Here is a 23,096-nt window from a genome sequence, read left to right as displayed (position 1 = left end):
CACATCCACCACTCAATCTAACCCCACACAACACAAAACCACAGACACCCTCAACCACAACACAGATACACACACCCGCAGCCCCAACACAACACATAATCACACACGCACCCTAAACCCAACACAGCCACCACACACACATAGCACCACACAACACACACACAACACAAACCCTAACCAACCCAACACACACACAACACAAACCCTAACCCAACCCAACACACATCACACATCACACATCACACACTCACAACCCCAACACAGCCACCACCCAATCAAGCCTCACACAATACATTGTCAGACTCGCACCCACAACCCCAACAAAACACAGCCACACTCACACACCCTAAACCCAACACAACCACCACACACACCTAACACCGCACAAACAATTCAACGCAACACACATCCACACACACCCTAAACCCAACCACATAGCATACACCCTAAACCCAACCACATAGCATACACCCTAAACCCAATACAACACATAGCACATACGCAACCCCAACACAACCACCACCCAACCAAGCCCCACACAACACACAATCATACACACATCCACAACCACAACACACATAACACACACCTACAACCCCAACACAATACACATCCACATCCACACACACACCCTAAAACACACACACCCTAAACCCAACACAACCATCACCAGAGCAAGCCCCACACAAACAACCTAACACAACACAAACCACAATACAAAGCACCCAAGACCAACCACACACATCCACACAGAGCCACACACACACCCATAGCCAAATACATTAGAATTGTATGCTATATACGTAAATTTTAAGCCTATAGCCAAATACAACTACCATATACAACCACCCACCCACCCACAACCAAATACAACCACATACCCACCCACAACCAAATACAACCACAGACACACCCACAACCAAATACAACCACCATATAGATGCCCATAAACCACATGCAACCACCACCCAAGGTCAACACAACACATCACACACATAACCCCAAAACAACCATCACGCAACCAAGCTTCACACAACACACAATCACACACACAACCAAAGCCACAACACACATATCACACACCCACAACCCCAACACAACACACAACCACACACACCCCAAACCCAATGCATCCACCACCCAACCAAGCCCTTCACAAACCGCCCAACACAACACAAACCACAACACAAAGCACCCATGACCAACCACACAACCACAACCAAATACATCATGATTGTATGCTAGACATGTAAATTTTAAGTCCACAGTCAAATACAACCACCATATACAACCACACACACACCCACAAACAAATACAACCAGCATATAGGTGCCCAAAACCACACACAACCACTACCCAAGGCAACCATAATAACACAGCAACGCAGACAGCCAATTGCAACTGAGAATCGCAAAAAGCCACAAGATACAACTTTATTCACGCCAATTCATTTTCACCCATTCTCCAAATTATCAAAAAATAAAAAAATCTCGTAAAGAAAGTCATTTCATCAGAAAACCACATAGAGATGACCATTTCATCAAAAAATCGCCACAAATTGCATATAGAAAAGAATTGCTTTGAAATTACTTACAAAGCACAACGACCAGAGGTCGAAGGTAGGAGGAAGGGGCGAAAGGCAGTACTAATTCGAGGTAGGAGCAACCGAGGGAGAGAGACGAGCAAAGAGTTACCTAGGGCAGAGCAGGAGTCGAGCGTGAGATGAATCAATGTAAGAGTACGAGAGTAATAAGCAAAGTTTAGAATGTGGGCCACACGGTTGATCCCGTTGTTGTGTTTAGTAAACAAATCAAAACGGCGACTCCAGATAAGTAGCCCAAACACACGAAACAAACACCTCCTTGGCGTTTTCAAAACACCAAACACATTTATAAGCTGCCCCAAACGGGGTCATAATCTTTATATTCTCGACGATTCCTTTTTCTCTTAAGAAAATAATAATATTTTATTTTATCAAACCATTCTTTTAAGTAGCAATATGTTATTCTCTTTTCTTAAATAAAATGTTAGCAATAACAAAATCATAACAACAACAACAAAAACAACAAGCCTTTACCCCACTAAGCATGTTCGGCTACATGAATATTTTTTCTCCATTGCGTCTTGTTGAGTGTCCTATTTTCATTTAATTCTAATAGATTAAGATCATTTTTTATACAAGATGCCCAAGTTTTTCTTAACATAAGTCAAATCTAAAACATCTACTCTCCTAACATAATCATTATGACTTTTAATATGACCAAACCATCTAGGTTGATTTTCTAATCTTGTTTGCCATCAGAGCTACACAAACCCTATCACGGATCTATTCATTTCATATTTTGTCTCTAAGTGTCAGGTCACTCATCCACCTAAGCATTCTCATCTCAGTAGCACTCAACATTGTTTTATGCTTCTCTTTTAAAGGCCAACAATCTCTGCCATAGAGCATTGCAGGTCTCACCACCATCTTATAAAATTTTTCTTTCAGTCAAATCGGTACTTTTCTAACACAAAATAGGCCCGATGTATTCCTCTACTTTAACCAACGAACTTGAATTCTACTAATAACATCCCTATCTGTATCACCATCACTTTGAACAATAGACTCAAAATATTTAAAATAATTACGTCTTTTAATGATTTGATCACTCATAATTACAACTCTGCCACTAAAATTATTGCTACTAAAATTGTAATTCATGTATTCAGTTTTAGATCTACTCAAACAAAATCTTCTAGATTCCACTTTAGACCTCCATAATTCAAGCTTTCATGAACTCTTTCTCTAATCTTATCCACAAGAAGGATAATATCAGCGAAAAATATACACGAAGGTACATCCTTTTTTAAATCTCACATCCATAACTAAAACAAAAAGATATGGGCTTAAAGCCTATCTCTGATGTAATCCAACTGAAATGGGGAAATACTTGGTCAATCCTTTTTCAGTCGGACACGAGTAACAATACATATCTTTAATGACTCGAATATGAATCATATGAACATCTTTCATCTCTAAAACTCTTTAAAGGACTTTTCTTGAATTTAAGTCATGTCATAAGTTTTTTCAAAATCAATAAAAATCATATGTTGATCCTCCTTATTCTCACTGTACTTCTCTATCAAACCTATCAAAAAATGTATAACTTCCATAGTAGACTTATCTGACATAAATCCAAACTAATTATGAGAAATTTTGTATCACTTCATAAGTATGACACATCAATTTAATTGATTTATAATTTGCACTCACTTGTGCATTCCTTTTATTCTTAAAAATGGGGATCAAAATACTCTCTCCACTCCTCAAGCATAATTTTAGTTTTTAAAATAATATTTAAGAGTTTGTTAAGCTAAGAAATTCTCAAATCTCCTAAATATTTCCACACTTCAATTGAGGCATCATCATGCCCTACTGATTTTCCCTTTGATTTTCTTTAAAGTCTCATCAACTTCCTTTTTACTAATGCGATGGTAAAAAAAAAATTATTATTATTAACAATATTAAGAACATTAAGGTTGATTGTATTTTTAGAAACTTCATTGAAAATATTATAAAATAGCTCAACCACCTGTAATAAATATCCTCTAAGAAAAAACCTATAGTTAATTGTCTTCACTTTTCTTTTTCTCTTTGTTTAACTAGTTTATACATATGTTTTCACACTCTTTAGTGTCTATTCTGTTATAAAGATCACTAAAAATGAAATTGTTAGCATCACAAATTATTCTCTTAAACTTCCTACGAACCATCATATTTTTTCTCAGTTCTCTTAGCTTTTACATTTAAATTAATTTTTATAACACTAGTTCTCATATTTTATTTTTCTTGCGCATTATTATTCCACCACTAACTATTTATATTTATAAAAGTTTTTCTTTTGATTCTCCTAGTATATCTTTTTTCACTTGTTTAATAGTGTCTGTTACTTTGTTCCATATATTATTTGCTTCTTTATGAACATCCTTAATCTTAAAATCTTGAAGTTTCTCATAAAAATAGTTTTATTTATATCTTTTTAGTGTTTTCATCTAATTCTATGATAATGTTTTATTGTATTCTTTATCTTAAAACTCTTTATCTTAAAATCCAAAACTAATAATCGATGTTGCGTACTTAAATTTTAATTTGAAATAACATTACAATTTTTACTCTTTTAACTATTTATTTTTCTCATAAGAAAATAATGAGTCTGTATTTTAGTAGATATATTCTTATAAGTAACAATATATTTATTTTTCTCTTAAAAAAATATTAAAAATAACAAAATCATATGCTAAATCAATGTTTAATACGATTATACATTCTTCATTAATCACTCAAAAACCGTAGTCATCATGAATATTTCTAAAATACTCCATCACTCTACCAACATGTCTATTTAAATTTCCTCCAATAAAAGTTCATTCTTGAAGATGTATCATTCGTAATAATTTTTCATGGTCATTCCAAAATTTTTCTGTTGAACCTATATCTAAATATACTTGAAAAATATAAACACTTATATTATCAAAAATTCTTTTTATCAACAATAATCTTTCGAGTTATAATTATATCTTCAATTCTATTGATTCTTACAATATTATCTTTCAAACTCTTATCTATAATTACTCTTACACCATTTCTAGTGACTCATACCAAAATATCAAAGTTTAAAACACAGGTTATCAATCTCCTTACTATTTTCTCCAACTCATTTAGTTTCTCCAATGCCTAAGATATTTGTGTTTCTATGAACTATAATATCTACTAATTTCATTAATTTATTGGTGAAAGTAGTTATATTTTAAGTTCCTATCGTAATATTAGTTTCATAGACTAACTTTTTTGTCTGCATCCGTTCATAATTTGAAAACCCTTGCTTATTTGACACTATACTCGGGTGTCAGTGTGACCCTGATATAATTGAATTTAAGAAAAAAAATTAAATGAACTTAAAAAAAAAGTAACTGAACTTTCTTGGGAGTAATTTATAATCATTGTTATTGAATGATTTGGCATGGTTTTGATATTTAAAATAGGATGACATAAGAAACTTATTACGATAAAGAAGAATGCAAATATGAAAAGATTAAGAAATAATAACTTGATAACAAAACTTATTCAAGGATGCTGTTTTTTTTCTGGAAGGATTTTAATTGGCCAAGGATAAAATAACTTGTATAAATTTAAAATCATTTATATGCATTAGAATTCTCTTAATTATGATAAGAAAAGCAAGTTGTAATAATGCTACCAATAAATTATCATCAAAGCTATTAATAAACTGCATAAAAAAGTTAAGAAATAGATATGACCACTCTACAAAATAAAAAAACTTTAATATCCATGAAGAAAAATTAAAAATTTTTGTCCACAAAGAGGGACTGGAGATGGGCTATTATGCTATGTAGAAATTATGAAAATTACACAAAATAGATTTATCATCTCAACTAGTACTCGTCAAGAGTGACCAGATTATCATAATTCATAAAGTTAGCACCAAAGCCTAGGGATAAGGTTGATGTTGGTGATGAGATATGATGACGATGATGAGCTCATTTGTGCTTATGAAAATAAATGGGTAAAATTACCTGACATCGCTGTTTGGACCATTCATGTTTTCATTTATGAAGGAATTCATCCCTATCGTTATATTGTTTTTTTTTCTTTTCTCCGTTAAAGTTCAGAAATTTTGTCATTCAAGACTGAAGTTAACAAGCGTGGGTAGGAACTGGCAAGTACATTAAAAATTAGAATATTTGATCATAAATCTAAAAATAAGCTTTTTGTAGTAGGTTTGTGAAATTTTGATTTTTATTATTTGCAATTTATTTAGGTAGAAAATAAATTAAATTAGATGTTTGCGAAGATCTATAAGACAGTTGGGAAGACATATTTACATAACTTGCTCCATATAACTATAGGAATGAACGACAGGATAACCAAAAGCTTGTTTTTTTAAGAAAGAATGGGGTAGTCATGCATATTTCATCGAATATGTGTAAGAAAAACAATTACTAGGTATTCTCTGTGACGATCCGTTATGAGGGAAGAGGAAACAAAAAAACTGAAAAAGAGGAATTAAAGAGTCGTAAAACCGAACAGGGAGGGAGAGGAAATGAACTGAAGGGAGAGGAGGCGAAGGTGTCAGAAGCCGAAGGGTAAGTTCGTCCTTTAAATTATCAGAGGCAGAAATTTACGAGGGAGTCGAACGACAAGTAAGAGAGGCGATAGACACAAATTAGGGAGTCCCTGTAGCCGGAGATAGCGACGTCATCGGGCGGCAAGGTTTTTGTTGAGCAGGAAGGAGAAATAGGGAGGCAACAGTGGTGAGTGTTTGCCTTGTTGCGTGAAGTTGCGACCCATGGCGGAGGAAGGAAGACGACATGCGAGCTGTTTTCCGTGTGCAATGGAAGAAAAAAGCTTTCCCTTGCACTAACGCGTGCTCTGCTGCCATACAAAGGAGGAAGGAGGCATCGACGTCTCATGCGAGAGGCCGAACGCAGAGGAGGAGGGAATGAATCGCGTCTGCACGTGTATAAGGCTTGGCCGAAAGAAATTTTTTAGGTTGAGTTTAATAATTATAATATTTAATAAGAATTCTATTAATATATATTATTCATATGTATATTTATATAATGTATACATGTACACACTCACACATATATAACAAGGGTTACATAAAATAAATATGAAAAGTTAAGAGTTTATTAAAATAATAAAATAATTAAGTTTTATACAATTTTTATTTTAGGTTTTCAAATTACAAGAATTGATGTCAAGAAATATAACAAATTAATCGACATCGATGTTAGTACTTGTACTTTTAATATATAATAATAATTTGTTTATTCTAAAATATTTTGCAGTTAGTGATACTTGCGCACGTTTTATTCTGATTGATATATTATTTTCTTTATCAATCATATTGTTATGAATGTTTGTAGCTATTTAATCTTATGCATTATATGTATGATTTATATAGTATGTTGAATTGAATGCGATAAATACATGAGTGATATATTTGTGTTGATTGTTTGTATGTTCATGATTGACTATGATGGAGTCACCCTTTGATGATACTAGTGAGAGAACACTAAAGTACCCACGTACGTCCATAAAAAATAAATTGATATTAATGTGTCTTAATTGACATAATTTTAGATGATGCTCTTGTTTTGGTGTACAAATATAATATAATAATGATATGTTATTGATATAGTAAGGTTCTTGAATGATATCAAATATTTTATTGATTTATTACAAAATTGACTGACATGTATTTTGTTTTCTTTTCTTTTGTATTACATTGATTTGTGAGTATGAGTATTCAATGACCTGTTTAGCTTATTTTTATTTTAAATTAACTTTTCAGATTAATTTAATTGATTAAAAGATGAGTGATATAAGAAAAAACAGTTATATAAGATGCAAATAACCAATAACGATGTAAATTTAAATATATTGCTTTAATTTAAATTGATTAGTGACTCTTTCATTTGTTAAAAATTATTTATAGATAATGAATATAAAAAAAATTAATTTTCATCATCTTAGTGTCTATTCTCATCTTGATTAATTCCAAGCAATGGGTCGGGTTTTGAGAAAAATGATATCATAGCACAAGATTTATGATTAATTAATGAAATCTAAATGAAAGAGCCAACATGATAATTATTAATTTTTTTTTTAATAATTATAAAAATTAAAGTTAACTTAAAATAATAATATTTTATATTTATACATAGTGTTACACGAATGTCTTCACCAAAATGATGGCGACAATGACTTAGTTGATTCATGAGTCCAGAACGCAGTCTATCGGAAGTGATACTATCAGTGTAGATAAGTAGTTGAAGATATAGTATGTCTACCTTTACTCAACGGAACTGAAGGCCCAATTGAAGCGGAGATCTGGTTAATGAAGATAGAGAAGTTGCTGCATAACATGACTTGTCTGGATGAAAGAAGAGTACTATTGACGACGTTTGTACTGGATGGAGAAGCTGAAAGGTGGTGGCGCGGGCAGCGTCAGGATAGGTTAGGAGACATACCCAACACCATGGTTAGTTGGGAAGAATTCTTTGAACTATTCAGAGATTGGTTTGTGCCCCTATTCACTTGATGAAAAATGAATCGATTACAGATAAATAAAAACCTCATCAAGTTAAGGCAAAAAGAGGAGACAAACATGCAGTACGAAGAAGAATTCACTGCTTTGTAGATGAATACACCACAATTGATCGCTATTGCAGAGGAAAAAAAGTTCTACAGGCTTCTTTCAGGATTAAATGACTCGATCAGACAGCCGTTGGTGCCTTTAAGGATCAATGAATATTTGGTGTTAGTGAAACGAGCTAGAAGAGTTAGGATTGACTATCAACTTACTCAGAAACGTAAGGAGATACACAAGAGGAAGAATGTTGAAGAAAAAGGACATGCGGTCAAACAAAGGGATCAAATAAAAAGAAGTTCAAGAAAAATTTGAGTGGAGTTAGCAAAGATACGACTCAGAGTACACTAGTCATTTATGTCAAATGTGGAAGACAAAGGTGAATGGTTGATGAGCTCTAATATTTGCTAATTGTGCCATCAGTCTGGTCATATAACAATATATTGTCCATCTCTTGGCCAGAAGAGTGTTGAAGATCAGAAATCAGATGAAGCACCTTCAGGGAACATTGCAGGTGGGCAAAAAAGATCGAATCTAAAGCTTCAACTCCTACCCAAGGTCAACCAAGGCAATCGGTTCGACCTTGAGTATATTCTCTTACTTATAGTAAGTTTGAAGAACCTATTATCACGGATGGTGATGAGGTCTAAGAAGTTTGGCATTTTTTTATATAGACTATTTTTTCTAGTGTACTTCCTTGCTTCAGTAACTGTGTATTGTTATCTGAAGTATAGTTGAGTTGGCTTGTATCGAGCCTTTACTTTTATAGTGATTAGTAATCATAAATGATCTTAGTTTTATAGAAAGCTAATGTTGACTTACTTGATGTCTGTTTATAAATTTTGAGGAAGAAATTTTTTGAAGTGAGAAAGATTGCGACGACCTGATACCAGAGAAGAGAAAATGAGGAAATCGAAGAAGAATAATTGAGGAGTCGTGAAATCTAACGGGGAGGGAGAGGAAATGAACCGAAGGAAGAGGAAGTGAAGGGGGTCGAAAGTTGAAGGGTAAGTTCGACCTATAAATTATCAGAGGCAGAAACTTACTAGGGAGTCAAATGACATGTACGAAAGATTAGGGTAACATGTATGAAAAAAAATTAGGGTGAGTTTATTAATTATAATATTCAATAAGAATTCTATTAATATATAATTACTTTTTGTATATATATATATATATATAGTTTATTAAAATAATAAATTAATTGAATTATATACCATAATTATTATAGGCTTTTAAATTTAGAAAAATTGATGTCAAAACAAATGACAAAGTAATCAACATCGAGGTGAATATTTGTACTTTTAATTTATAGTAATAATTTTTTTTTTTTCAAATATTTTGCAGTCAATGATATTTGCACATGCTTTATTCTGATTGAGATATTTTTTTTATCGGCTATATTGTTATGAATGTTTGTAGCTACTTATTCTCATGCATTTAGTGTATGTTTTGTATAGTATGTTGAATTAAATACGATTAATGCATGAATAATATGTGTATATTGACTGTTTGTATGTATATAATTGATTATGATGTAGTCACCTCTTTGTACTAGGGTGAATACTAAGGTCTCTGTGCACATATATGGAAAAGAATATTGATATTGATGTGTCTTAATTGACATAATTTTTTGACAGAGCTCTTGTGACTGTTGTACTAATATAATATGATATTAATATGGTATTGATATAGTAAGGTTCTTTGAATAATATTAAATGTTTTTATGATTTATTAAAAAATTGACTGACTTGTATATTTCTTTATTTTCTCTTGTATTATTGTGGTTTCTGAGTATAAATACTCATTGGTTTATTTAGCTTACTATTATTTTAAATTAACATTTTAGATTAATTATTAAATTAAAAGATGATTGACAGAAGAGAAAACATTTTTATAAGATGCGGAGAACTAGTAACTAAGGTAATTTTAAATATGTTGCTTTGATTTAAATTGATTAGCGCTCTTTCATTTGTAAAATGTTATTTTTAGAGGATGAATATCGAAAATTTAATTTCTACTGTCGGGCCATCTGTTCTCGTTCTAGTTAATTCGACACTCCGAGCTAGCTCATGACATTGACCATGATTAGGTTTTTTTCTTATGCAAAATTCACTGATTTGTTCATTACTTGTGGTTAATTGTCGGGGAATTTACATATATACCACCTAATTCTTATATATTTACATATCTACTACCTAAATTTCACTTTTTTATGTTTATGCCATCCAAATCTTTATGATCACATAAAATGCCACCATTTTAACTTTTAAAAAGTGAAATACACCTTTTTATGAAAGGTGGTATGTGGGTAGATATGTAAATACGTAGAGTTGAGTGGCATATATGTAAATCTACCTTGATTGTGTTATGCTCCTTTTATGCATTTCTAGTTTCCTGCTAGTATCTTCCAATTATAAAAAAAATACGAACTTTAATAATGATGGCAGGTATGGCCGCATCGGGATATACAAGTCATTCATGTTTGGAAGCCCAACAATTTTGGTTACTATACCTGAAACCTGCAAACAAGTATTGATGGATAATGAGAACTTTGTAACAGGATGGCCTAAGGCTGCTGTTGAACTTATTGGAAAGAAATCATTCATCAAACTACCTCACGAAGAACACAAGCGGCTGAGAAAACTAACTTCAGCTCCTATAAATGGTTATGAAGCACTTTCCACCTACCTGAAATTCATTGAAGAATCTGTTGTATCTGCGCTGGAGAAGTGGGCAGAGATAGAACAAGTAGAGTTCCTTACGGAGGTTCGGAGGCTTACATTCAGGATTATAATGCACATTTTTCTTAGCACGGAGGGTGACACTGTGATCGAATCTTTAGAAAGAGTTTACACTGATCTCAACTATGGTATGAGAGCGATGGCAATCAACTTTCCTGGATTTGCATACCACAGGGCCCTAAAGGTGAATTTACCGTAAATGTTTTAATTCAGCTTTAAAGTTAAAGATCTCTTAAATATCTATGATTTCTTTCTTTCTTTTGTTAAGCTTTTCCTTTAATCTGGTCATTTTTTTGGCGAGTGAAGTGTCAAAATAGTCCCGACTTTTACATGGGCCATTTTGGTCCCCATAATCTCTAAGTGTCAAATTAGTTTCAAGATTCTTTTAACATGAGCTGAAATAGTCCCCAGTTAAGCGAGTATGAGGACTATTTCAACCACCATCAAAAGAGCCTTGAGGACTAAATTGACATTTTCTTAGACTTATTAAAATGCACCCCCTTACAAAGAGCAAGGAGACCATTTTCACTCTTATCCTTTTTATTTTATTGTTGCTTATCCTCTGAAGCCATCTTAAAATATTGGAGCCTGCCAGATATTTCACAAATAATGGTAATTACCTTTATTGTGAAGGGTATGGATGATAAGTTCCATCACTTCGATAAGAAGCAATAAATTGTTTAATTCTCACTGTTTCTAAGTTCAATATGTACTGAATGTGCTGAGATTCATGAATTTCTCTGTTTATTTGTTATTTTTTATTTACAAAGCTTCTATTTTTTTTGCTTCATTTAGCTCATCAATCTATGGCATTGTTCTTTACTTTGTGTAACTTCATCAAGCTCACTATGTCATTGGTTTTTATTCTCTTTCATATTTATTATGAATTATTGCATTTTCTTTATGGTTTTTCTTGTTTTAAGAAAGTAGGAGGAATAATTAAAAAAATTGCTATGAGACGATGTACAAATAAGTAGAAGACTTTATTGATTTATTCTCTGCAAATTCTAAAGTGCACGCGGAGTTATAGAAAAGAAGGGAGGGTGATCAATCTTTTCCCCATGGGCAACAATAAATACTTTCTTAAAATAGTGGTATATTTGATGTGATATGAAAGATTTACTTGGTATAAATGTAAAAAACAAACTTTAGGTGTTAGATATGTAAATATATAAGAATTGGGCGGTATGTATGTAAATGCCTCTTATATTTGTCTATGGGACTTGAAAGGAAGATAATTTTTTATCTCCATGAATAGTCACCCATATAAATCAACTCTATCATTCTCCCCTAATATATGGTGATGTATGATGAGTATCTACAGTTAGCAATATCACTCTCACAGGATGGTTCATTACATTCATCAATGGTCACTCTAAAGTCATCTGTTTATTCTTCTTGAAAGATTAATTAGAACCATTTTTCTAAATTTTAATTAGATGGTAGAAAGTCAGTTCAAAGTTAAAATCTAAATACCCCATGCTTACAATAGGTTTGGGTCCTCTTACTCTACCCTTGGGTCCTACATGTTGGATCAGGAGATTGTCCATTAGTACTAGACACTTCATAATAAAATGGAGTGTTGAAAGAAAATAGATATTTGATGCAAGTAACTCAATCACCATGCTTTTTAAACATATTCCAAAATATATCTTAGAGATTGTATGCTAACTACAATTGCTTTCATTAATGGTGTGCTCTTTCAAATTATAAATTTTTAAGTTGTCAATGTATCTTTCAAATATGTTCTTAATGCCAAAATCATTTCATCAATTCCAATCAGAATTATTATGTGCAGCTCCTTTTGTCCACATACATCCTCAACGTCGCAGAAAACTTAAAGCTAGACCACTTGAATGTAAACTTCCTTGGATATCCACCAAACCAAAAGGGTCTAAGAGTATATTCTCTAACAAAAATGTAACATTTTTTTGTTAAATCAACCTTTCTATTCCGAAGTTGATATTTATTGAGATAATTCTAGGGAATACCGTCTGGCAAATTCACTCTAAACTCAATAACCATCCTTCGAATTCAACACAATGTCATCACTCCAGAATTATTTTTATACTCTAGAAGGTCGAAAATAAAGATAAAGGTATAAGCACCTTTTGCTTAGAGTTATAGAACCATGATTTTGAACAAAATTTGCGACATCTGAACTCCACATCAATGAAAAAACTAATGAACCAACTTTATGTGACCTTGATCAACCTATTGCTTCTAGAATAGGCATTAAATTATGTACAAAGTACCGTATTAATAACTCTGTGCCGTGAAAAGTAAGCTCCTACTCATCTTGCCATTTTTACATCTTAATAGAGGTTCGAATTTTAAACAGCATTTAGGAAGCTCTTGGACAACCTAAGAAAAGTGTGCTGTAATGGAAGAAATTGAAGCCTTTAAAAGAAGTGGCATTTGGGAAATTGCTAAACTTTAGGAAAGAAAGTGATCAATCATGTATATGGATTCTTTCCATTAAACGTAACACTAATGGAAGTTTAAATAAATTGAAAGCTCGATTGGTGGTCGAGAGTTTCACCCAATCATATACAATAGACTATAAGTAGATATTTGCAACGGTTGCTAAGCTTAACTTCGTTCATGTACTTCTGTACCTTGCAGATTCTTAGGCTGATTTAATATTTAAAATGCTTTTGAATGGTGATTTTGAGGAAAAGGACTACATGATTGTATCTCCAAGGCTTAAGAGTCATGAAAATGTTTGCGAAAATTGCAAGCTTATAAAAATATTATATGATTTGTAATTACTGCATGCATGATTTGATTGACTATCAATTGTGGTTGAGGTGCACAATTCTCTAAATAATAAAATTGTCATTCTATATTTGTAAAGCATATGTCAATCGCAGGATTAACATGTTGGTTGTTTATGTTGATTTTATTTTTACTGAAAATAATGAGGGAGAAATAACCAACTTAAAGCATTTTCTGACAAAAGAAATTAAGATTAAAGATTTAGGACTACTTTGGTATTCTCCTGGCTTGAAAATTGTTAAATCAAGGGCTGAATCTTTGAATCTCAACAAACTATATTAATGATTTCTTTAAATAAATTGGATTAACTGGACATAAACTAATAGAAAGAATTTTGTACCCAATATTAAGATGGGGACTTTGGGTTGAAGTCCTATTGCCACTGGGAGGTTGACGCCGGGTGTCTGAATGGTGCCCGGATACGGGTGCGGAACAACACCATGAAGAAGGGTGCTCGAAACTGTAGGGCTGAAACCCCATGAAACCTCGCGAAGCTGCGCGAGGTCTCGCGAACCCGCGAAGACTGTAGAACCCACGACAGGGAGAAATCATGAATTTTCGCGATCCAACCAGGCTATTCGTACTAGATCTTTTATGGAAAGTAATTTATGGATTCTTCTTGGCTTTCCACCTATTTCTTTTGTGTAGAAGTTTCCCTTAAGCCTATAAATAGTTGTCTTTGTTTATGTGGGAGCCAGATTTGAGTTGTGTTTGAACTTAGTTTCAGATTCTTGTGTGGAGTTCATTTTCCTTTTGTGGCGCTCTATCCAAGGAAGAGGTGGTGCTCTGGCTGTATGCTCTCCAATTTGATGGTTGTATCCCCCCTTTCTACCATTTCCAGACCTTCTCCTCTCCACACCTCTACTGTCGAGCTCACCCACCGTCATCCCAACATCCCATTGTTTCCCCTTCTTGTAAATCATTACTATTTCCCCGCCTACCTAACTTTTTTCAAACCCCTCCCAACTACTAGATTACCACTACCGACCACCTACAACCCTCCAATTGTTAATTCTATAGTTCCGCACCTTCCCTTCGCTACCAACCATTTTCCGTGACTACTGACATCCCTCCTAATCATTCCCATTCTTCTAGCAAACCTCCATCAACCATTGTGTTACATTTAGGGGTGTTGTTTGTGTCATCTTATGTTTTATATTGTTATTTCTGTTTGAGTTATGTTGCAATCTTTTCTTAATATTAATGAAAGATTACTTTTTGAGTTTTCACTATTTTCTCTAGTTGTTCTAGTATCATTTGATGTCAGAGCTAGTTCAACCTAGTCCTATCCTAGGGTTCGCCAACACGCGCCCCTACCAGATTCACCTCCATTAACTTCTTTTTCCTTTCAATTCCCAACTTGAGTCATGCCACCACAAAGAGATACATCAGGCTCTACTCAGAAAGAGATCCAACGTGAAATTCATCGTTTGCAACAGAGAATAGCCGAGTTAGATGATGAGAATAAAGAAGAGATTACTTTCAACTGTGATCGAGAGAGTTGTAGGGCAGACAAAGACGAGAATCTTAATTCTTTCCATAGGGAAGATCACAACGACGAAGAATATCGACAATGTCATTTTGGTATCCAATATCAAAGGAAACCGAGAGAAGATGCTTCTTATGGAGGTCCGCAGGATTTTGACATCAAGATGGACTTTTCAGAGTTCGAGGGAGGTATAGATCAGTTTATTGATTGGCTGCAATTAGCTAAACGAATTTTTGAATATAAAGATGTGTAAGAAGACAAACGGGTCAAGCTAGCCGCCATTAAGCTAAAGAAAAACACTTTCTTATGGTGGGAAAATGTGCAGAGGCAAAGAAAAAAAGAAGATAATGAAAATATCACGAGGTGAGAAAAGATGAAGAAGGTAATGCAAAAAAAGTACCTCCCACCCTAATATCGTCAGGATATGTTCCTAAAACTCCACAAAGTACAGTAGATGAATCTTTCAGTTGAAGAGTTTACTGCCCAATTTGACCACTTGTAGATGAAATGCGAGCTGACGGAATCAGAGGAACATGCAATAGCCAGATATCGTGGGGGTCTGAAACTCGCCATCAACAATGTGGTACAGTTGCAGCCATACTGAACACTAGGGGATGTTCAGACATTAGCCTTGAAGGTGGAAACACAACAAAAACAGAGCCGACAACAATCATCTTTCAAGCAGCAACCTTTAAGTAGGTTGTCACCTAGAAGTACAACAACCGACAGGGATATCTTGGGAGACAGGTTAGCTTAGACAAGGAAATGACACTACAGATCAAAGGGGGAAGAAACAGGAGAAGGGCAACTTCTCTAACACGGTGGCGACTAGGAAGTGCTACTGATGCCACAACTACGATCACATTGCCTCCAGCTGCCTTACGAACAAGATATTCACACTCACAGATCAAGGCGCCATAGAAGAAATCAACGATGAAGAGAAAGCCGAGGAACTGGGTGAGGAGTATTAGCTTCCCCCAGATGATGGAGAGGCGATTGTGATTCAACAGATCTTGCAGGCTAAAGACACTAGAGATTCACAATGGCTTCGTCATAACATATTTAACACCCGCTGCACAGTGAAGGAAAATGTATGCATCCTAATCATTGACGATGGGAGCAGCAAGAATGTGACATCGACGCAGATGGTTGAGAAGTTGGGACTGGCAACTCAGAGGCATTCTCATCCATATTCACTGACATGGCTAAACAAGGAGAATCAGGTCAACATCGATCAAAGATCCTTGGTATAATTTTTGATCGGAGGCCGACTGCACCAGCTGTGGTGTGATGTGGTTTCTATGGACGTGTCTCGCCTTTTGTTGGGACGACCTTGGCAATATGACCGAAGGATTCAACACGACGGATATAAAAACACGTATTCCACCAATGATGGAAAACACATCACCCTCCTTTAGATGTAGTCTAAGGTCATAGGTTCCCTTTTCAACGGAACGCCATCAGTAGAACCAATTTTAGTGGTAACACCAGAAGGGTGGACAGAGTCACCCACCTCCGATATAGGAAAGATACGACCAAGGTTACGTCAGAACACACTGTACCTATAGCACTATCGCCGTGCGAGAAGGGTCTGACTGCTCTCACTATACGCACAATTGAATCGATCATAGGATACTTTGGGAAAGTTCACTAGCATAAGCGCGGTGCAAGACCTCAGAAGAACATATGATATGAACATTTACTCGCAAGATAGGGAAGACCCTTAGATATCGCCAGTGGGATCCATGGTGGCTAACAATGAAACAAAAGCTTCGACCAATAAGGTCGAAGCTCCCTCAACCCCGAGAGACTGTCACAGGGCGTTTAAATGGTTCCCTGGATATAGGGGCGGAAAAACGCCCCGAAGGGTGGCGCTCAAAACCGCAGGGCCGAAGCCCTGCAAAACCTTGCAAAGCCACATGAGGTCTCGTGAAGGCAGGAGAACCCACAACATGGACAAATCATGAATTCTCGTGATCCAACCTGGTTGTTCGCACCAGATCTTTTCTGGAAGTAATTTCTAAATTCTTTTTGGCTTTCCTCTATCCCTTTTGTGTAAAAGTTTCTCCTAAGCCTATAAATAGCTGTCTTTATGTGTGTGGAAGTCAGATTTGAGTTATGTTTGAGTTTAACTTCAGATCTCATGTGTGGAGTCTCTTTTCTCTCTGTGGGCTGTATCTGAGGAGGTGTGGTGTTTCTGCTATATCCTCTCTGAGGTTATTGTTTTTATCCACCCTTTTTATCCTTTCAAGATTTTCTTCTCTCCACTCCTCTACATCCAGTTGTTTCCCCTTCCTGCAAATCATTACTGTTGCCTCGCCTAACTAACTCTTTTCAAACCCCTCTCAACTACCACACTATCACTGCTGACCACCTACAACCCTTGCACTTGTTGTTCCTATAGTTCAACACATTCCCTTCGCTAGCAACCGCTTTTCATGACTATCGACATCCCATCTAATCACTCCTATTCCTCTAGCCGACCTCCATCACCCATTGAGTTACATTTAGGAGTGTTGTTTGTGTTGTCGTATGTCTTGAATTATTATTTCTGTTTAAGTCATGTTATAATATTATTTTAATATTAATGAAAGATTACTCTTTGAGTTTTCACTATTTTCCCTACTAGTTCTGGTATCATAGATATCACAGACTAGTGAGAAAATTGATTTATCTTAAACACATGAGACTGTATATTTGTTTTTCATTAGGCATGATCAACAAATTCATGAATAATCTCGCAAAAGTGCTCATCGAAGTTGTTTTTCAAATCTTTTAATTTATGAAGAATCTTAGCAAAGGAATATATTTAAGAAAAATCTTAATAGTAATGTTGAAAGTTTCACTGTTGCAAATTATAAATTGGAGGAAAAGACTCTTGTTCTTTTCATCCAACATATAACGACTATATATATACATCTCAAACTAATCCTCAGATAATTAGAGGGAAATTCAAATAACATGATAAAAGGAAGGAAATAAAATATAATAAAGGATAATTAATGGAGAATAATTTCTCCCCTTTAAATATAACAACAGATCTACGATTTCCCAAATCGTGGGTGGGCCTATGTCCTCCACGATTATTTGCATATCTGCAAGCCTTTTCAAGTTGGGTTGTATATGCCATACATCCCACACTTGTTACTGATATCCATAAAGTGGTGCGATAAAGAGCCTTGATAATAATGCCAACAATCTGATACTTGGTGTATAACTTAGGTAACATGCCTTCCACTGACCTTCTTAGAGATGAAATGTTTGTCAATATTTATCGATCTTGGTGGATCATATTCTTTAAAATACTGATGGTTGATTGAAAATTTTCTAGGGTTAGGGCACAAAACTCAAATTTAGCACTACTTCTTGCCACCACTGCTTGCTTTATACTTCTCCAAGTAACTAGGTTACCCCATACAAATGAGTAGTAACCCGTGCTAGATCTTTTGTGAGTTAGTTTTTTTTTACCTTGCTAGCATCAGTATAGATTTCAATGTCATGGTTCTCAGTTTTCTTGTTTCAATCCATGTCCTGGAGCCATCTTTAAGTTTCTCAGTATTCAAAGAACCACTTCTAGATGATCTTCATTTTGATTTTTCATATGCTGGTTCACTGCACCCATAAAAAAAAACAATGTCAGGTCTCGTATGTGATAGATAAATAAGTCCCCCCAAGTTTTTGATATCTCCCTTTTTCAATTGGGGTGTTATCCTCTTCTTTTGAGGCTCATCGATTTGGATTCTTGGGAGTATTTGTTGGTATGCACCCTAACATTCCAGTCTCCTTTAATAAGTCAATGATATTATCTCTAGAATATTACAATGTCTTTTTTGGATCTAGTTACTTCCATTCTCAAGAAGTATCTTAGAGTTTCAGGATCTTTGATCTCAAACTCAAAAGTCATTGTTTTTTTTGTTGTTTCGAGTTCATTTGAGTCATTGTCTGTAAGAATAATATCATCTACATACACAATAAATATGACTATCATACCTTTTTGATTTGATTTTACAAATAAGGTGTGATCAACTCGACATTGATAGTACTTATTGGCAATAATTGTCTTGGTGAATATTTCGAACCATACTCTGGGAGACATTTTCAACCCATAAAAAAATTTTTTTAGTTTGCACACTAGCGGATTGTTTGTGTTGTTATTTAATCCAGGAAATTTCTTCATATACACTTCTTCCTTAAGATCTCCATTAAGAAATGCATTTTTAATGTCTAGATGATGTGGAGGCTAATCTTGGTTAACAACTAAAGATAATAATACTCCTGCTGTGTTGAGTTTAGCCACTAGGGCAAATGTCTTATAGTAATCAATCACATATGATTGAGTAAAACATTTTTTTACAGGTCTAGCTTTAAAACTTTCTATGCTTCCTTCTGCTTTATATTTGACAGAAAATACTAATTTTCACTTCACAGTTTTTTTCTCATGTGGTGGAATTGTTATGATCAAGATATCATTTTCTTAAGAACAAGAATCTCTTCTCCAATATTCTTTTTCTAAACAGGAATAAATAAGGCCTCTTGAATTAAATTTGAGACCTGCACATTATCCAAGTTCTAAACAAAAGATTTGTAAATGGTTGACAATTTTTCAGAGGTCACAAATTCTTCCATCAGGTATTTTGTGCATTCTTGCTTTTCTTCTTTCTCTTGATGCTCATGATGTGTTGACCCAACCTCTGTGTGAATGCTTGGGGTGTGTAGAACTAGTTCTGGTAATTTGCATTCCTGATTTTGCATATTGTTCATTACATGCTCACTGGATTTTTTTTCTGGTGTACATACAAAGTTTTTGGCTTCTAGTGGAACCTGTGGAAAAAAATTAGTGAACTAGGATTATTTTCATGTTTATTTGTGATAGTGGGAATAAGAGTGAATTCATCAGGCTTATAAGGTAGGTGAGCTTGAGGTTTATGGATGGAACCCCAAATTCGATATTCTCTTCAACTCTCTCCTTGAATGTTGGATTTGGGGTAATATTGTTGGTTTTCAAGACATCTGTGGAGTTGTAGAATTTATATGTTACTTGAGAGTACCATTTATTTTCCTTTTTGTTTAAGGTATCCCTCAAGATGCATTTGATTGACCTCAAAACAAGTTTAGTTTGATATGGTTGATGTAGATGAGCAAAAGAGATGCAACCAACAATTTTTAGTGGCAGGTTCAAGGTGAAGGACTAAATGTGAGATTGGGATTTTATGAGAGGGTTGAGAGGTTTGTTAAAATTTAGCACTTTGATGGATATCCTATTTATGAGATAAATGGATGTGAGAATTATATCCCCCAAAAAGTTTTTAAGTACTTTATTAGTGAATTGAATTGAAAGAGTCACTTCGAGAAGATGTCTGTTTTTTTTCTAGTCACATCATTTTCTTGGGGTGTGTCAACACAAGAGCTTGTATGAATGATGCAATTTTTAGATAGATAAAGGCTGAGTATGGAGTTATAGTGGTCTTTTGCATTATCAATTTTGAGACTCTGAATTTTGCTCTAAAATTGGGCGAGGATCATATTGTAGACGGTTTCAAATATGCTGACAGTTTTAATTTATTTCTTTATGAGAAAATGTCTAAGTGGTTTTGATGTGATCAATAATGAAGGTGAAAAACGACCTAGCCCTATTTATATTTTTTATTTTGAGGGCTCCCATATATCACTATTAGCCATGGAGAAAGGGCGTGTTGGTTTATATTTTAGGCTTGGGCACACTTCTCAGTTATGTTTAGCAAGCTCACAAGTTTCACACTAATAAGAACTAGATTTTTTGTCGATAAATAAATGATGATGTAATTTTTCAAAATAATATAAATTAGGATGTCAAAGGTAAAAATGCGATAACATAACCTGACACTCATAAGAAATATACTCATAGATGACATGATTGTGAATGGTGGATTGGTTCTTTTGAAGCAAAAGCTTTAGTGAACATATAAAGTCCATGATTTTTCAACTTTTCTCGAGTCTACCTGAAATTCGCACAAATTAGGGTAGAATTTAGTAACACAATTCATGTCATAGTAAACTTGCTAATAGACAGTAAATTGCAGCAAATTTTAGGATCATAAAGCACAAATTGAGTAAAAAGATCCTTTGTGAATTTTTCACATTGTCTTCCTTCCATAGATGAAAGGGAGCCATATGCGGCTCTAACTGCAACATGGTGTTTGCAAGAATTGAAGAATTGAGAAATAATGATATCACATGTCATAAGATCTGATGCTCTAGAGTTAATTATTCAAGATTGATTCTTTTCTGTTGAGAGCAATAAGAGTAGATGAAAGGCATCCTTATTGTGCTAGATGCCTGGTAGAAGGTTTAGAATATTATTCAAAAGTCTTTGGAGAGCTTCAAGTTGTTCCTTGTTGAATGAACTATCTACATGTGGCTTGTCTTTCTTTGATGTTGTGTTTGCTCTAATTTTTCCATCACCTTTGACTTTGTTGAGCATCAAATATGCATGCTTTCCATAAATTTTCCAACACTTCTTTAAATGACAAAGCTTTTTACAATGTTGACACCACGGTTTGTTCCTTTTTGATTTGTTGTCCCGAGATGATTTGTGTGTGTATAAAACCAAGTTGTCACTATTTGATATGGTGGGATTATCTGACATCATAAGTTTCTTCTTTCTTTCTTCCCTTCGTAGTTCAACAAAAGCTTCACGAATTGATAGAAAAGGTTTGGTTCCCATGATTCTTCTTCTGACTTCATCTAATTCTTTGTTGTGTCTAAGAAGCAACTTGATTCTCTTTCGTTCAACAATTGTTTTATAAATACCATAGTCTTGTGAACACCTCCATGTGTATGTTTCATACAATCTAGTTGGAGCCAATATTTGGAGAGAGTGTTGAAATATAGATAAACATTCAACTCACTTGCCACAGATCATGTAATCTAGTTTCATTGTCAAACAACTTGGGGGTTTGTCATTTTGTATAGAAGAAAGTTTTCTCCAATTTTCGTGATCATGGAGTTGACAGACCATGACATGATCTTTTGATCTTCAATTTTCCGTGTCTGATGTTTAAGATCAGTAATTTTTTGGGCAGAATTTTTCTTGGTGAGATGATCGTATCATTTTCTTTATCACAGAAGATCAACCCAGACACACGAACTGATTGACGTAGGCAAAGCGGACGAAGATCCTATGCCGACGCTTCAAGGACGAAGATGCAATGTCGACGAGTGATCCAAGCACACTAGAACGGGTCGGAGGCCTGCCAGGATCACACAAGATAATTTTCGTGCGATAGGAAGATGCCTTTCAAAATCTGGCTGTAGGAAGAGGTTCTGCTGTGGAAGGAAAGAGTTAGGGTTTCCTTTTCTTTGATACCATATAGATTGTCGGATGAAAATTTTTTTTTGCTCTTTTCATTAAGCATATAACAACTATATATATAAAACTCAAACATTAATCCTCATACAACTAGAGAAAAATTTAAATAAAATTATAAAAGGAAATAAATAAAACATGATGAGGGATAATTAAGGAAGAATAATTCTCCCCCTCAAATATAACAACAGATCCACAGATTCCTTAATCGTGGGTGGGCCGATGACCTCCATAGTTCTTAAATCTCGCACTGAATAAAGAAAAGGCAGCTCAGGGTGGTGTGGTGAACTTTGACTTGGACTACAGTCAGGTCAATGTTGAGTATGAGGGTCCTCTGATGGACATCGTCAGCCGCCGGGGGACAGAAAGGTTACCGTCACTACTCAGGATTGGAAGATTGGTGCAGGGAAGACTCCTCACCAAAGAGACAGAAAGTGGAAAGAATACAGTATCCGGTAGAGGGGACTAGTCAGTTGCAATCGATGATCACCACACCGACGGGAGGCTTGGTCGGTGCTTTTGCTAGTAGAGTTCCTGACGCGCCACTAAGAAGGACACAACGTCGAAATGCCAATCGCCG

General features: G+C 34.8%; 1 protein-coding gene across 1 annotated transcript in view; it reads left to right on the top strand.

Annotated features, from left to right (window-relative positions):
• The window catches only part of LOC110026319 (ent-kaurenoic acid oxidase-like), a 54,816-nt gene that overhangs the window by 9,466 nt on the left and 22,254 nt on the right, over window positions 1-23,096 (top strand). Inside the window, exon 2 of the mRNA XM_020727215.1 lies at window positions 10,611-11,088. Coding sequence (XP_020582874.1) covers window positions 10,611-11,088 — 478 coding nt within the window. The remainder of the gene's footprint in view (window positions 1-10,610; window positions 11,089-23,096) is intronic.

Source organism: Phalaenopsis equestris, unplaced genomic scaffold, assembly GCF_001263595.1.
Source record: "Phalaenopsis equestris unplaced genomic scaffold, ASM126359v1 Scaffold000002, whole genome shotgun sequence".
Taxonomy (NCBI): Eukaryota; Viridiplantae; Streptophyta; class Magnoliopsida; order Asparagales; family Orchidaceae; genus Phalaenopsis; species Phalaenopsis equestris.
This window is presented reverse-complemented; position numbering and strand designations above follow the sequence as displayed.